We start from the raw sequence: 16563 nt of genomic DNA, 5'->3' as shown, positions 1-16563 counted from the left end.
CATTTATTGGCGTATTTGCACACACAGGAGGGCTGTGAGTTTAATGAACTGGGCTCTCTTTTGTTCCAGCTGGACTTTGACCTTGTGCTTGCTAACCCCGGCGTGATTCAAGGCAAGGTCACATTCTCCAAACAGATTAGCTTATTACTTTCTCCTCTCACCGCAACATCCGGCCAGGACGCCCAAATCCTGCTGGTCAGCTGACTCTCACATGCTTGCAACTTATCTGCAAAGTCTGCTGACGTCCCCCAAACTGTCTCACGGTTCGGCAGCTGAGCATCACCTGTGCAAAGACACACGTGAGGACAGAGTAAAACTGTGTCGTGTTTCATAACACGGCTCAAAAATCATGAGGGTTTTTTGGAGGGGGGGGGTTTGGAAGACACCCAAGCAGTGAAAGCAGCTTGGTGCTCACTCAAGTGCAGCGACCAAGATATTTCTCACAGCCAGGACAGGAATTTTACATTGAATCCGCAACTCATCACCTCTGAGAATACCAGCATGAGAATATAATCGGACATGATGCTCAGAATTGGACTATGTTCTCATGTTCAGGCAGTAGCCTATCAAATACTGCAGCGGGATGCACCGTGTAAATAAATGAGGCGTCATGTCCACCAAAGATGGAGGACTACAAACAACACGGCAGGGTTGCAAGATGGCTGGATGCCCGCTACGCTGACGTTGCCGGGTCGGTTCTTTTTCAAGTCACTAGGTGAGAGATTCCCAATAGGAAGAACAGCAGAGGCGCACACAATGCACGTTATTGTCCTGCGAGCGTAACACAACGTCACGCTCTGTAGCACCCTATTAGCGCAGGACGTCAATAACCTATTCTACGCAGCCACACGGGAGATCACTTATTGATTGGGCCAGGAGGCCTGAAATTGGCCTTGGTGGCACGGATGGACGAAGCAGGTCAGGTTCTATTTCCCACCCAATGGTTGGTGGGGGCTGTTTTGGATTTCCAAGCTCTCAACTGTGACATACACAAGGCACATTTTCTCTACTTAATAACGTAAATAGTGATTAAATAGCCCTTTAAAATACTTCTTTGCTCAGATTGTTATTGTGTTGAAACGTATACTCCATTTATTGAATCCTACTGCCCACTTACTTCACTTGAATCCGGTTCAATATTAATAAACGTAATATTTTCATAATTAGAGCATAGAAAACCTGTTTGTGACTTTCTAAATAGACTTTTTATCATTATTAGAGCCCTGTAGACATGAAATAACACCCCTATAGTCACCTTTACACTCCTATTATTATTTGTTTACACCACATTGTGCAACACTTATGCACAGGCTACGGGATCGCTGCAGGAACACAAGACACGGCCGCCGCTTTAAGCATTAGATTCAAGATTCAAGAGTATTTATTATCATATGCACAGTAAAACAGGAAGTTCTGCTATGCAATGAAATTCTTGTTCTGTTCATTCTCCCAAAAAAAGAAAGAAAAACACAAGAAAAACACAAGAAAAAGAATAAGAACATCAGAAACATAAATACCAATAAATTAAGCAACAACAACATTAAATTAAATTAAAATTAGCATGCTACTGAGCAAATTAGTTAGCCTCCAATTTATTTATTCCAAACTTAAGAAAGGGTTTCAAATGGTGTGAGGAAGAAGAACAAAGTAAGAAGCCGAACACTTACCACGTCCACACGGAATGGGAGGGAAAACTTTTTTTCCACATTGTCATGTCGGACATGCCATGGCTGGCTCCCTGCAGTGTTAAGGTAATGTCAGGTGATGGCTCTTCAATGTAAGATTACTTCCACTTAGGGACTAGAACACAACATATAAGAAGAGTAAGGGAGCAATGTTCGAACTGCAAAGTGGTGCAGGACGACGGCACTTTTGTGTAGCGTTAAAGGAACTGTTTGCAACAGAGGGCGCTAACTTTCATGCTTCCAGAATGTAAGGTACGCCCCACACACTAGCATTAGTTGTGTTTGTTGTCAGCTAGTCATCAGCTTCATTTGTAATTGTGACAAATATAGATGCTTTTTTGTTTAACCTCTTCTTTTAAACCAGTATTGGTAGCATATGCTAGCCAGTGTAGGGGTCTTTAATCTTCAGACAGTTACGAACAGTTAAATGGAGAAATAGTGACATCTAGTGGGCATGCCCAAAATAGTCATCCAATTAGACACGTTCTGCATTGCAAACCCACCAGAAAGTTCCAGGAACTACCGGCACGCACGAAAGGCGGCCAGGAACTCGTCAAATACGAAAAGTCAGGCACAACAAAATGCGATTCTGGACTTTCTTACAAAACAATCTGAGATAGAACATCAACGGCACGAGGAGAGCGAGGCCAAAACAAGCAGGTTTTTAAACCTTGAAATGATGCTCGATAAGGTTTCTACATGTGTTGATGACGTTTATATTGCTATTTCTAGTTCATATGTATATTTGCTACATTCTTTATGTTTATAAGTGTCGTTACAGTGCTGCTTGTAAGCTGTTATTTCTTACAATTGTTTGTTGCTTTGCAATAAATGTCAGTTTGTAAAAAAAAAATGTGTTGTGAGGTAGGCTATATAACACTGACATAACGTAGACATGTATGCACCTTGCTTTTGGTGCCTTTGTCACAGCCGGCAAGCGGTGAAGGATGATGGCGTCATCAAGCGGCGTCCCAAGGGGTAAGACCACTGATCTGTATTATATATCTGGATAGCTCATTGGCGATGACTTGTGACGGCAAACGGCCGCCATATTGCTACTCGCAAAAACACTTCTCGGGCAAGCTTTTGCATTCTTGGTGAACTTATTTTATTAATTCGGATTGGACACAAATTTCGACTTAAGATGCCTGCATGTGCAGCTATTAACTGCACAAATCGCCAGTTCAAAGGCTGTGGACGAACATTTCACTTGTAAGTATGATTGAAATGTAGATTTATTATTGATCATTTAAGGGTTTTGCACTGTCGATCTCTCAGATATTTTCGATCGTGTAAAATTCCTCTGATTAAATGTATGTCCAGAATTGATAGGTTTATATAGCTCTATAATAGCTGAGAGGAAATGTACGTACTTTTTTGTTATATCATGATATATGTATTTCTTTAAGGGACGAAGGTTGCGTTACTTGAAGGAATGGGAGAATCTCAGTGCTTCCATGATGCTTACCAGGCATTGTATACAGTGCTGCTGAATGACTGACGTAAAAGTATTCATTCATATGATATGTTCTGGAAAATAATATTACTGAACATGCATACCGGTATGTTTGAGATTGCAAACAACGTACTGTCTTACCCAAAGCATATGGTTTTGTTTCAGTGTTGTTGTTGTTTTCTGTGTGTGTGTGTGTGTGTGTGTGTGTTTATGGTTATTACACATTATGGTTATCACATATTATTCCTGTGGTTTTTGTTCAAATATATTTCTATATCAGAAAAGAGGTTATGTCTATTTCATAACACAAACAAAAAAAAATCATCAAAATGTGAAATGATTTTAAAACTTGTCTCTTTGATGATTCATATGTTGTACAGACGAGAGCTTAGTGAATTGTATGAAAGTAAGAATAAAAAGTAAAGGATGATGACCATGGATTTTAGTGGAAAAAGGGGATGGGATATGCAGTTCAAATGAAAATCTCTTTCTAGAGGAGTAAAACTATCATTGCTATAGGGGAGTGCTGAGCCAGGGTGCACAGTAGAATTTTGTCCCAAAGGCAATGAGAATTGGAAGGGGAAAAAGTACATTTAATATAGCAAAAAGATAGAGAATAACGTATCAAATGGTTTTTAAGGGACGAAGGTTGCGTTACTTGAAGGAATGGGAGAATCTCCCCGCTTTTTAATTTAAAATATAGATGTTCTGTCTCTTCATCTGCTTTGTACACTATGTACGCTGTGCCAATGTAGTCTGCTACGTACGAGATGTGAGTGCTAAGATGGCCTCTCTGTGGCTTCAGCGGCTTGCACGGGCGGGTGCGACGTATGAGCTATCCAGATTTATAATACAGATCATTGGCCCAAGTCTAGTATTGGACTCTTTTCAACGAGGCCTCGTAAAGTCATCATGAACAACGATATGCATTGTGACAGCCTTTCCTGTACAGTATCAGCAGAAGGAAGTCTTTTATCTACATCAAACCTTTATGGAATCCTTCATAAAACTGATAAAAATAACTATAGACATTGAAGACAGCATTGTATGTTGACACCCCTTGTGCTTTTTATTTAGCCTTGCATGATTGCACACTTTTAAACCGCTGCCTACGTATTGATGACACGGTTAGTGATGCCCAGGTGCTGTTTTTTTTTTACATTCTTGCCAATAGAACATTAAATAGTTAGTAAGCTAGTAGTAAGTTAGTACTGGCTAGTAAAATAACGCATGCTTATATAGTTTACTGTACTGTATGTCAGTGGTTCCCAAACCCCTGGCCGTGGCCCGTTACCGGGCCTTGGGTGATTTGGTACCGGGCCGCACAGAAAGAAAAAATAACTTCCATTATTCATTTTTGATGTTTTAATTTGAAAAGTGGCCGGATTCTCTCTGTTACATCCGTCTCACTTGACGCATGTCCATTGTGGGTGTGCTAACTTTATCTCATGCCTCACAGATAGACTACTACTGTATTTGTACCATTTTTCTTTCACCTCATATTTTGTGTCAAATGCTGATACTATGTGGGAATGCATAAAGGTAAGTTTTGATGACTTATTGAGTGCTAATGTGCACATTTGTCTCAAGTTAATTCATGTTAGCGCATTCCCTTTTATCACACACGTCAAACAGCCATGTCATCATCTCTCTGGGAAACCTTGGCTGCAACTTGAACTGGTGGATGGTGGGTCGGCATTCATTTTGTGCTTTTAATTTGATGTTATTCATGTCTTAGTTTTACACAATACATCATAAATAAGATAAATTAGAACGCTATAATGTATGAGATTTGTGGGAACATAAGCTGGTCCATGGGTCAAAAAAGGTTGGGGACCACTGGTGTATGTAACATTAGTTTTAGTTATGCTTTAAATGAGGGGGGCTACATCAGCTGCTCCACGGGTCTCATTTGAGCATCTCCAATCTGGTGCGAAGAAAAAAGAAAAGAAAAGATCCGCTTCAATGCCTGATATTTCACCTGTGGAGGAGCAAAGGTTAAACACACACACGTACAGTACATGAAAACACGCATGCACACCAGCACGTGTGGAGGGGCACTGAGGACGTAGGTGACAGCATCTGCAACATCTTTGGCGTCCAGCGGCTGAAAGAGCGAGGAGGACGGTGTCAAACTGTCTTGTCTGCTGATAACACAAAAGAACAGCAGTCGTGGTACCTTGTACTTGCTGATAGCTTCAGTGACTTTCTCAGTGTCGCCATTGTAGAGCCGAAGAGCAAATTCAGTCTCCACAAGACCAGGGGAGATCCACTGCAAAGGTAAGGAACAGCAGATGTTCATTGGACGATGCCGACGAGGGCTGCACCATCGGACTCCTCGTCTTGTTCTGCTTTAAAGAAACTTCTGACGGTCCTTTCTGTCTCTCCTCACACAGTTGGCTGAGCAACTGGAAATAATACATCGAGTCAAAAACACGGCACGCTGGGGAGAACCAGGGCAGGAGAGCTAACTCGCCATGTCACGCGAGGCTTGCTGGGGGATGAGGAGAGCGAGGAGGAAGTGGCAGACGTGCTAAAGGTGGTGCAGGGTGAGTCCACGAGGAAAATGCCAGCAGAATCGTTGTCATTCTTTGTGCAGCTTTGCTGATGTTGAGCATTTAGCGCCATTTGCTCCTACTGTGTCCGTATTTAAGTGTTTTGTCGTGTGAGTTCAGTCATGTGACCTGCTGCAAAGAGACAGGAGAGCAGCGGAGGACAAAAAAAAAAAAGTGGGGGTGGTTGCGACCTACCGAGGTGCGGATGTGGGAGTTGGCCTCATGCAGGTCCCGCCTCAGAGCCTCCGTCAGCGCCGTCACAGCAAAGTTGGTGGCGCTGTAGAAGTGCATGTCGGGGCTGTTAAGCATGCGATGACCGGCCATGCTGCAACACAAACGCAACACAGAAAAGTATGAACAAAAATCCTCCTATTGTTGATAATATGCATGGACGGGGACGATTGAAAGATGGGGGCGCGTCTTGTCATTTGTCATTTTTTAACAGAGACGCAATGACTGGCAGCTTCCGCCTGCTGTGGCAGAATCCAGGTTCATACTGCCATGCTTTTATTTTGACTTGTGAGCCAATGCCCTCCGCTGGACTCGTAGCTGCAGCACTTTATTTCCCCAAAGGAGAAGTGCTCACTAACACCGGTTTACACAGATTTGTCAAACATTTTTTTTATAGTAACTTCCAAATAAATGTATTGAAATAATATCAATTGATAAAAAATGTTAAATGTTTTAAAATGGTAACAAAGGACTTAAAAAATAAAGGACAATAATAAGGAGAGGGCATCACTTCATCACCACATTTTTACTGTACCTGTTGATGTTGATAAAATGTCCATCGTCAACATTTCTGTCCTTCATGGACTGATAAGCCTCGTGAGCATATGGACAAGGCCAGGACGTTCACCTCTAGAGACACAATCATCACTTGCTAAGGTCGTCACGAGATTGAAACGGGATAAGATTTGTCGTTGAGTGAAAAGCTGTGTTGTGAGAACAGAGCAGCCGGAAGCCAATCGGACTGTGAACTATGATATTGCAAGCGTTCGGTTCACTCGCTGTGGCGCTTGACACACTTCTCCCTCCTGAATCCTGTGCTACTCTCTTGGGTTCCCCCATTATCCACTATTTGGAACTCCTCATAACGCTCCATAATAATTACGTACGTAAAATACACTGGCTGGGATCGTTTCACTTTCACTAACCACCCTCGCGGGACCAATTGAGTCTGATTGTGGTTGTTAGGTTTTGTCGAGTTACATCTTGAGCACAAAGCCTGGGTTCGTGGAGCCACTTTCACCGTCTACCCCCTTGCTCACTATATTTGGCGAGTAGGGGTGTGCATTAAAAGTGAAAGACAGGAAGTTTTTCTTGCGTGATGCATTTATTGGGGAGTTAAATACAAGCAGTCAACAAAAGGTGCAGTATCTGCCGTGCAGGCGAGTGGGAGTGGAACACCGCCTCCTTACCGCCGTGCAATGCAATAATAATAATAATAATAATAATAATGGATAAGATTTTATATAGAGCTTTTCAAGGCACCCAAAGCACTTCACAATGAAGTGAGCTCATTATTCCTTCACTCCACAGTCACACACTGGTGGTGGTAATCTACAACTGTAGACACAGCTGCTCTGGGGTAGCCATTTCTAAAGCTTTGGGACTCCAGCCAACCACAGTGAGAGCCATTATCCACAAATGGCCAAAACATGGAACAGTGGTGAACCTTCTCAGGAGTGGCCGGCCAACCAATATAACTCGAGAGCGCAGCGAGGACTCATCCGAGAGGACAAAAAAGACCCCACAACAACATCCAAAGAACTGCAGGAATCACTTACCTCAGTTAAGGTCAGTGTTCATGACTCCACCATAAGAAAGACACTGGGCAAAAACGGCCTGCATGGCAGAGTTCCAAGACCAAAACCACTGCTGAACAAAAACAACATTAAGGCTCGTCTCAATTTTGCCAGGAAACATCTTGATGATCCCCAAGACCTTTGGGAAAATACTCAAAAGTTGAACTTTCTGGAAGGTGTGTGTCCCATTACATCTGGTGTAAAAGTAATGCCGCATTTCAGAAAAAGAACATCACAGCAACAGTAAAATATGGTGGTGGTAGTGTGATGGTCTTCAGGACCTGGAAGACTTGCTGTGATAAATGGAAGCATGAATTGTGCTGAAGGAGAATGTCCGGCCATCTGTTGGTGACCTCAAGCTGAAAGCAACTTGGGTTCTGCAGCAGGACAATGATCCAAAACACACCAGCAAGTCCACCTCTGAATGGCTGAAGACTTTGGAGTGGTCTAGTCCAAGTCCTGACCTGAATCCTATTGAGATGCTGTGGCATGACCTTAAAAAGGAAAAGCCTCCAATGTGGCTGAATGACAACAATTCTGCTAAATTCCTCCCCAGCGCTGGAAGAGACTCATTGCAAGTTATGGCAAACGCTTGATTGCAGTTGTTGCTGCTAAGGGGGCCAACCACTTATTAGCTTTAGGGGGCCATCACTTTTTCACACAGGACCATGTAGCTTTGGATGTTTTTTCTCCCTAAATAATAAAAAGTTTCATTTAAAAACTACATTTTGTGTTCAGGTGATCTGAAACAATTAAGTGTGACAAACATGCAAACATGCATACACACCAGGAAGAGGGGAACCACTTTTTCACACCACTGGATGTATAACGTTGTTTTGTTCAAATGTAAATACCAAAGGGCAGATGTACAGGTCTGATCAAGACTAGACAAGACAAAGACAAGTAGATAACACAAAAATGTTGACAATAATGTTTAGCGTCAATTTGTGGGACAATAAACGTTTCAAAACGCACCTGCTTTGTGACTCTCTTCAATAAAAAAAAACTTTGATTGTCCAGTCCGAATTTTTCATTCATTTTCTTAAAATGAATGTTAAAATCTCGTCTCATCTTGTTCTGGTGGGCCCAATCTCTACATGACCCCACCCCGCCAGCCCGTCGCGTCTGCTCTGTACTTACATCGAGCATGTTCCTCCAGCCCCCAGTCCTGCCACTCAGCAGGGGTTCGGGATGAGCCACGTCTGCATTGTTGATGCACACATCCACAGCCTTCTGCTGGGCTGCGATAGCAGAGAACATAGATGTAATCTCCTCCTCGCTGGTCAGGTCACACTTGAAGGGCAACAGAACCCCACTGTGGCCGGCACCGAGACACTCAGCCGCCATGGACTGGAAACAAGCCACATGTCAGATAGCGTCAAATACTTGCATGATCTGATCAAATCCCTTGGTTGTGTCACGTCATTCTGCATTTACAATAATAATAATTATTATTAGGGCTGCCAAAAACAACACATTAGCGGCGGTAACTAATTTACTTCATTAATGACGTTACATTTTTTAGTGTAATTAACGCATGCGCGCCTCTTGATGGCAGACGGATCCGTCATCATAAGAACAGTTGAGCACAATGAAGCATAATGGAGCGTTCCCACACAGAGTCTGAAAGTCTTTTCTAACTTCTTTCTGACCTTTGGAGCTGTTAATACATCCAAATATACAGTATATCATCCTGTCCTGTCATTCAATACACTACAAATAGGCATATTTCAGACATAGTTGATAATGGTGATTAATCTTAATTCATTAATTTGAACGCTGTGATTAATCTGATTAAAATGTTTCATCATTTCACAGCCCTAATAATTCTAAATAATAATAAGAATTAATCAAGTAAGTCGCTGTTATGTGCTACACTGCTGATGGGGATGTCAACAATCCCTTGCAGGTGTTTAGTCCAATCAGACCACATTTGGTCGACACTTTTAGGGGCCTGACAAGCACGTGTGTCAAATCTGAGGCAGATTGGCTGAAAAACACGGCCACCATCGAGCAAAACATCTTTGCAGGGACGAAGCTAATTGTCCATGAGATTATAAAACAAGACATGTACGCATTGCTTGCATGCCTTACGGAGCATTTTGACCACCACCCATAGGGGGCGCCGCAATCATTTACAGCAGGGGTCGCCTACCCGTCGATCGTGAGCTACTAGTTGATCTTTGGGACTTTGCCAGTCCATCGTGAGAACATTTAGAAAAAAATGTATTATCAAATCAATGCCCTCACCTCCCATAGAGCGACCAATTGGCACGCATTTTGTCCACTGAACACGCCCGTACGGCCAGTCCCCAAATCCCGGCCGGAGGTACACTGGTACACCGGCTCACCTCGGACACCGACTCCCCACAAAGCAGAAAACAAAGCATATATTGTGTGTGTGTGTGTGTGTGTGTGTGTGTGTGTGTGTGTGTGTGTGTGTGTGTGTATTGGTGACCACTGATTTACAGTCAGGAGTGACAGCATCAATCAGAAGTGCGCACAGTATCTTTGAAAAGGCAGTATTTTAGATTCAGTACTGGTTTCTTCTACCATCAATGGTTCATCCATGACATTCATGTCCGTCTTTTCCTCGTATTCAAAAGTTCATATTTGACAGATTGACACATTTGTGCACGGGGCCCTTTCTGCATAAATCTTTGAGAGTTATTAGGAAAAAACATTCGTGCAAACCTTTAATTTCTCCACGTCCCTGGCACAGCCCACCACAACAATGCTGAAACTCGTTAGCCAGGCGCAGATTTAGAGGGGGGTGTGAGGGAGTGTACACCCCCCCGTTTTGAGGCACCCACGATTTTTTTTGTCAAAATAAAAGCTAATAAAATGATAAACCATCCTGGATTCCAGTCACCCAGTCCCAGTGAAGGTACATGTATGTCTAAACCGGTACACGTTGATTTATTAGTACTGCTACTAGTACCAAGACAGATCACCCCAGGCCACAGTCAGTCAACTGACCCCAGAGCTAGGCCGGCTGGGGGAGCAGGGGAGGGGAGCCCCAGGGAAGATTTTGTGGTCTGCTTTTTGGGCCAGGAGGATGCTACACTGTTCTAGGCTGGCTGTACATGTGTATGGCTGAGTACACGCTGCACTGTGTAGTGGTAGCTGGTAAGCTGGCAGCATGCAGGGTCAGGATAGGGTCAGCATGTATCCTTGATATCGGTTTGGGCAGTGGGCTGGAGGCTTTATGAGGTGAAAGTAATTAAACACTCTGCTAGGGATTGCTTCCCAGTGGGAAATAGACGGCCTTTTTATCAGACTAGCCGGTCAATCTGGCTGGCGGCCGGCACGCTTTGACATTGACAACCCAGAGATGCCAACCATTACGATTTCGTCGTAATGATTACGATATTTTACCCCTCATTACGCTATTAGTAATAGCGTAATGTTTTGGCTTAAACGATATATTGCAAGGATAAAAATAACAACAAACTCTTGAAATTAAGGACATAACATTGACCTCAGATATCACCAGATTGCAGGAAATGAGGTCTAATTTTAAAAAATGTTCTGGGTGAGGACCCACAGACCCCCTGCTCCATTTCCAGCGCCTTGGCCACACCCACCCTTTTCAAAAAGGCTAGAGCCACCCCTGTTAGCAATGGCCGCCCCGATACCAACCGAGGCTGCGGTGATGAGAGCAACTCTGCCCCTCCAGCATTCCATCTCACCCACAAACACAACTTCTTATCCACTTGTTAGAAAACCTTCAGGAGCGAACAGAATTGATTGCAGCGCCGTAATAACCAGGCAGCCACGCCCATTTCTTTTACGTCATTGTGGCGCGTTCAAGGAAACTTTTCCTTTTCGACAGCCATAGTCACTCCTTTCAATGAAGAAGCAACACAATATGAATACTTTATATAGACATACTTACTCGTTGTAAACCTTAAATACACACTGTTGAATGTTCCACGCTCCATGAATCAAGCAATACATTTCCTGGTTCCCCCCCCCCAATACGGGGCCCTTGGCCAATAGCACTGTTAAATTTACAGTTAATCCATGTGATCGGTATCGGTGTAACGCATGCCAGCCTGTGTACGTTGGTAAAGCTCACTCCCTCGGCCTTAAGAGCTGCGCTGAAGTCATGGATGACTGGAATCATGAAGTCGTGATCGGAGCACTCCCAGTATTTATTACAGTTCTGTCAATTGTATTTCATTGTATTGTAGTCCAGGTATGTTGTACTTTAGTTGTCGCACCTTCTTCCTGGGATTGAAATAATACATTTTTAATCAAATGAGGTCACTATTGTTTTCCAAATTCTAAAACATGCACAATTCAAATTGTTTTTTTTGTGGCGGAACCCTGTAATTATTCATGTTTTTATCTTGTACTGTAGAATGTGATACACCGCAGAGTATCCACTGAAATCGGATGTCATAAAAAGCAAGGCTTGTGCTGTGGGCGGGCTGGTCAGGTGGTCTAGGTGACTTATAACAGCCCGGTCCAACTTTCTTATTGATATCAGTGATAAACATGTACGCACCAGCAAAAGCAGCCGGATTTACAATGCTGATATTCTTCTTCGTGTGTTTTGTGGAGCTCGTCTCAGGAGCAGGTGGGAAAATGTGCATTCGTCAAGCTTTTGATGTTGCTTTATTGATGGCCAACATTTGTTTTCCAGATTGGTGTTACCAGTCTGAGGTTTCTTGTAATCGTACCTGCTCAGGTAAACTTAGCTTAAACTTGGGTTGCATTCAGTCATAGAAGAGTAGTATTTAGGTGCTCTTTTTGTTTTTACAGGGCCAGATGACTGGGGTGTCGTCTCTCAGCACTGCAGCAGCAGATCTCAGTCACCAGTCAACATTGTTACGAGGAGAGCGTTACCAGACGGACGCCTCACTCCTCTGCACCTCATCGGCTATCAAGACACATTTCACGGACGCCTATCCAACAACGGCCACACCGGTACGACCGCCTAAAATCAAGCTGCGTGATGAAAAATGACTTCAAAATGGCACTCAATATTTCCCCCCCAAAAAAGTCAAAAGTTCTTGGGAAAGATTATAATATTATTTGTTTTCAAGTGGTAATATTAAGTATAAAATATATATTTTTTCAAGAACAATGTAGTGTTTGGGCCACATTTAAAAGAAAAAAAAAACGGTCAAAACGTCTTGAGAAAATTCAAAAAATACCAAAATTTTTAAAAATAATTTTTTTTTTCCCCAAGAACAATGTATTTTTATTGATTAAAAAGTCACAATATTACGAGATGGCATGCATTTTGTACAAAAGAGTATTAGAGATACACTGAAAATAAAATAAAATTATATCAAAATAACAAAACAGAAGTCAAAAGGTCTTGAGAAAGTCCTAAAACGAGATCTGCTAGAAAGTGTATTTTTATTGATGAAAAACTCACTATATTTCAAGACGACATACATTTTTTATAAAAAATAAAGTATCGGGGCACTTTTTAAAAAAATAAAAATGAAAAAAAATAGTCAAAACCTCTTGAGAAAATTCATCAAATATTATTTTTTCACTTGATTAACAAGCCACAATATTGCAAAAAAAAGTGTAATATTACAAGACTAAAGCAACATTTTCCTGAGCAGAAAGCTGTAATATCCGTAGATAAAAGTTGCAATGATGTAACCTTCTCACAGTATTTCAGTTTTACTGTCATAGATTTCTTTCTAGTGAGGCCCTGATGTATCATTCAGGATTCAAAAGATATATATCTTAATATCGTACTATATATGTATTTTAGAGTCCTTAGTAGTTTTAGCCTGTGAGTGATTGAAATCAGCCTGACTAAGGGAAGCTGGTAGTAAAATCGTCATAAGGCAATTACCTCTGCGATAAACGGCTGATGAACTTCTGTACAGCGATTTAGAAAGGAAGCACAGTCCTGGCAAGATGGCTCAACTGATTAGCGTTTTTTTTCTTTATTCTAGTTCAACTGGATTTACCGTCCAGTATAAAAATCAAAGGAGGTAATCTAGCCAGAACATACAATGCAGTTCAGTTACACTTCCACTGGGGCAAACATGGAGGTCCGGGCTCTGAGCACACGATTGACGGAGAACGACATCCGCTGGAGGTACCGCAGTGAACCTCGCTGTTGAATATATGCGCCATGTATGACCAAACGCAGTTTTAAAAACATCTTTCACCCCTTCTGTTTTCCACAGATGCACATTGTGCACATCAAGGAACAATACAGTTCCATTTCGCAGGCCGTGAGGGATCGAACAGGGGTTGCTGTTCTTGGATTTTTCTTTCAGGTGATTGACATTTTGGGCAACAAGCGGGACTGATAAACAACTGAGACATACTGTACAGAAATCAAATGGCTCTATAACAGTCTTGCTGCACACCACAGCAAATATATTTCAATCCGTCAGTGGTTGGTAAATAAAGATAATGTATAGTCCGAAAGACAAATTTAGATGTCACCTTTTGCTTTTGTCCCCTTTCAGGAATCAAGTTCTCCCAACAAGAAATTCGCTCCGCTAATAAGCGCTCTGAAAAAAATCACGCGACCATGTAAGTTCATGTGCTCACACATACCAGGGTGTTTCGGTGCAGTGTTGGGCTAAAGTGCAATTTGTTAACGAGATAAGGCCGAGCTGTCTTCCTGCATGCAATAAATCAAACTGAGAGAAACACAGCTAACACCTTGGACCTTGTTGAGTAATAACAGTAGTCTTGTTAATATTTCCTACAACCAGCCAACAAAACCACGCTGGAGGGTGTGTCCCTGCAGATGTTCATCGCCCCCCAGGCCAACATGACTGCGTATTTTCGCTACGACGGCTCCCTCACCACACCCAACTGTGCCGAGGCTGTCGTCTGGACGCTCTTTGAGAACGCCATCCCGCTCAGCAGGCAGCAGGTTTACTCAGTACACAAATACAGATGCTCGACGTCCTCCTACTTGGAACAGCCTCTTACCTTTTTGTGTTCACCTTTTGTGTGCCAGCTGACTGTGTTCTCCCAGCTTGAGTTCTCCAGTGGGAGGCCGATGGTCAACACCTTCAGACCAGTGCAGCCTTTGAACGGAAGGCAGGTGTATCACTCTGGCGGCCACGTTGCTGGGGTCAGCACTGCACTGCTCGTCCTGTCGCTCCTGCTGCACACGCCACCAACACTGCAGGACTGATGCAAACAAACATGTGATGGAAATGTACATCGCCTTAAGTGGCCTTGCCAACCACGCCGGGAGCCGACACCCCAGGAAAGCAACAGCACTGGGACGCTTTTTGTTCAAGTTTCTCTTCCTGTTATAGCGTCATGCGGTGGTGGTACACAAAAACAGATTTTAGTGACTAGAAGAAACTCACAACGCCACCTTGGGAATTTTGCCCCCAGGAAATAATTCATTGTTAATAGCACCGAAAAGGCACTCAGGTTCGCTGCACCAGTGAGGCATGACACAAGGTTCCAAGGGTACAATGACTAAAGACGTTGTCAAATAAAGGGTTTATAGAGTTGCAACAAATGTACATTACAATAAAAAAAGAGACCAACATAGAAGAGAGAATGAACTACAATGGCAACACACTCCATCAAAGTAACAGCAAACGCTATCAGCAAGCAACAAACTCCACACAATACATGCTTTTGCCACATGATATTATTGGCGACATGCAGACAGACTGGCACAAGCCATGATCCAACTTAGTGCACTCAGACGGTGGGCTGGGCTTGTGCACTAAGCCGAGAGGAGATAGCGGCCAACTCATCTTAGCTTTCTTCCCTATATTTGATCAGGAAATGTGCCATCCGTCCATCTTCTATGCCGCTTATCCTCACTCGGGTCACGGGTATGCTGGAGCCTATCCCAGCTGACTTCGGGCGAGAGGCGGGGTACACCCTGGACCGGTGTCCAGCCAATGGCAGGGCACATATAGACAAACACTCACATTCATTCCTATGGACAATGTAGAGTCTCCAATGAAGCTAACATGCATGTTTTTGGAATGTGGGAGGAAACCAGAGTACCCGGAGAAAACCCACACACACACGGGGGGAACATGCAAACTTCCCGATGGAGATTCAAAGATGTCCTGACTGTGTGGCCAACATGCTAACCACTCGGCCAATGCAAATTGCAAATGCAGCAATTTCTGCTAAATCATCCAGAAATGACATTTATAATCCAGTTCAATGGACAAACATTTCATATTTATTGTTGTTATCATTATTTGTTTTTGCCTCACCTGCCAGCACATCACTGTTAATAATAATTAATAATAATATCTATTGTGTTTCACACTTGAAGGAAAATGGCACCTTTTTCATCCATAATCAAGATGTGAGACATGAACACGTCTCTCTCTTTTCTGTGTCTTCTAAAGATACAAAAACAGCTAAAAAAATCCGCAGCTAAGAATGCACGTAATGGGAAACACGCTCCATTTACCTCTAATGTGACGTACAGTACATATTAACCAAGCTACAGTGACATCATCATTATTATTATTACAGTGTTGCCTCGCTACATCGCGGTTCATCTTTTGCAGATTCGCTGATTTTTTTAAGTGCAATTTTGCATATTTTTTTAACAGCGTATGAATGTGCATTGTGTTCTGCGTCCTTGTGGTGTATTATGTATAGAGTATTATGTATATATATGTATATGTATATATATATATACATATACATATATATACATATATATGTTGGTGCTCTGTTGTATGTGTCTGCTATTGTATTTCCTACTGCGAAGACGTGTGCAGCTCCACCTCGTCTCAGTACGTGTTTACGTGCCTGTACGAGCATTTTAGGAACCCACAGTAGACAATAGCCAGCTAAATACAGAGCCACAGCAGTCCTTATTGGCTAATGGAGAACCTGCCTATTGTGTTCTGAGTCCTGATTGGCTGTAGGCCATTGTCAATCAATCTCCTTCGTGCCGTTTCCTGTTGTGGTCAATAGTCACTAGAAAACTAGCTAACTGTGTGAGCTGCTTGCTAACTGCCGATAAACAATAGAGGAAGAAGAAAACGAAGAAGACGCGAACCAGCTAAATCAGGGGTCTCAAACACAATTTACCTGGGGGCTGCTGGAGGTAGAGTCTG

At 42.8% G+C, this 16563-nt stretch overlaps 2 protein-coding genes across 2 annotated transcripts; one reads left to right on the top strand and one right to left on the bottom strand.

Annotated features, from left to right (window-relative positions):
- Positions 1-5396: 5396 nt before the first annotated feature.
- Positions 5397-11191, bottom strand: LOC129191617 (dehydrogenase/reductase SDR family member 11-like). Its single transcript, XM_054795123.1, has 5 exons — positions 11088-11191; positions 10199-10241; positions 8645-8854; positions 5892-6021; positions 5397-5413 (listed from the first exon to the last, which is right to left on the bottom strand). Exons 1-4 carry the CDS (start codon positions 11189-11191, stop codon positions 5998-6000), a joined length of 381 nt encoding a protein of 126 aa, XP_054651098.1. The 3' UTR covers positions 5397-5413; positions 5892-5997.
- On the top strand, positions 5450-16183 carry ca4b (carbonic anhydrase IV b). Its single transcript, XM_054794815.1, has 9 exons — positions 5450-5486; positions 5547-5690; positions 12156-12200; positions 12275-12439; positions 13435-13580; positions 13672-13764; positions 13960-14026; positions 14212-14375; positions 14463-16183. Exons 1-9 carry the CDS (start codon positions 5450-5452, stop codon positions 14640-14642), a joined length of 1041 nt encoding a protein of 346 aa, XP_054650790.1. The 3' UTR covers positions 14643-16183.
- Positions 16184-16563: the final 380 nt, after the last annotated feature.

Source organism: Dunckerocampus dactyliophorus, chromosome 12 (assembly GCF_027744805.1).
Source record: "Dunckerocampus dactyliophorus isolate RoL2022-P2 chromosome 12, RoL_Ddac_1.1, whole genome shotgun sequence".
Lineage (NCBI taxonomy): Eukaryota > Metazoa > Chordata > Actinopteri > Syngnathiformes > Syngnathidae > Dunckerocampus > Dunckerocampus dactyliophorus.
The sequence above is the reverse complement of the archived record's forward strand: the minus strand, read 5'-3'. Positions and strand labels throughout refer to the sequence as shown.

Bases quoted from the DNA above. Each gene is read 5' to 3' on its own strand.
- ca4b (XM_054794815.1), top strand. From the start codon at position 5,450: ATGCCGACGAGGGCTGCACCATCGGACTCCTCGTCTT. The intron at 14,027-14,211 runs GTAAGTTCATGT...TCCTACAACCAG, and splicing joins GAAAAAAATCACGCGACCAT to CCAACAAAACCACGCTGGAG. The intron at 14,376-14,462 runs GTTTACTCAGTA...TTTGTGTGCCAG, and splicing joins TCCCGCTCAGCAGGCAGCAG to CTGACTGTGTTCTCCCAGCT.
- LOC129191617 (XM_054795123.1), bottom strand. From the start codon at position 11,191: ATGGAATGCTGGAGGGGCAGAGTTGCTCTCATCACCGCAGCCTCGGTT. The intron at 10,242-11,087 runs GTGTGGCCAAGG...AACGAGTTTCAG, and splicing joins AGCCTTTTTGAAAAGGGTGG to CATTGTTGTGGTGGGCTGTG. The intron at 6,022-8,644 runs GTAAGTACAGAG...TTTGTGTTGCAG, and splicing joins GCTGGAGGAACATGCTCGAT to CATGGCCGGTCATCGCATGC.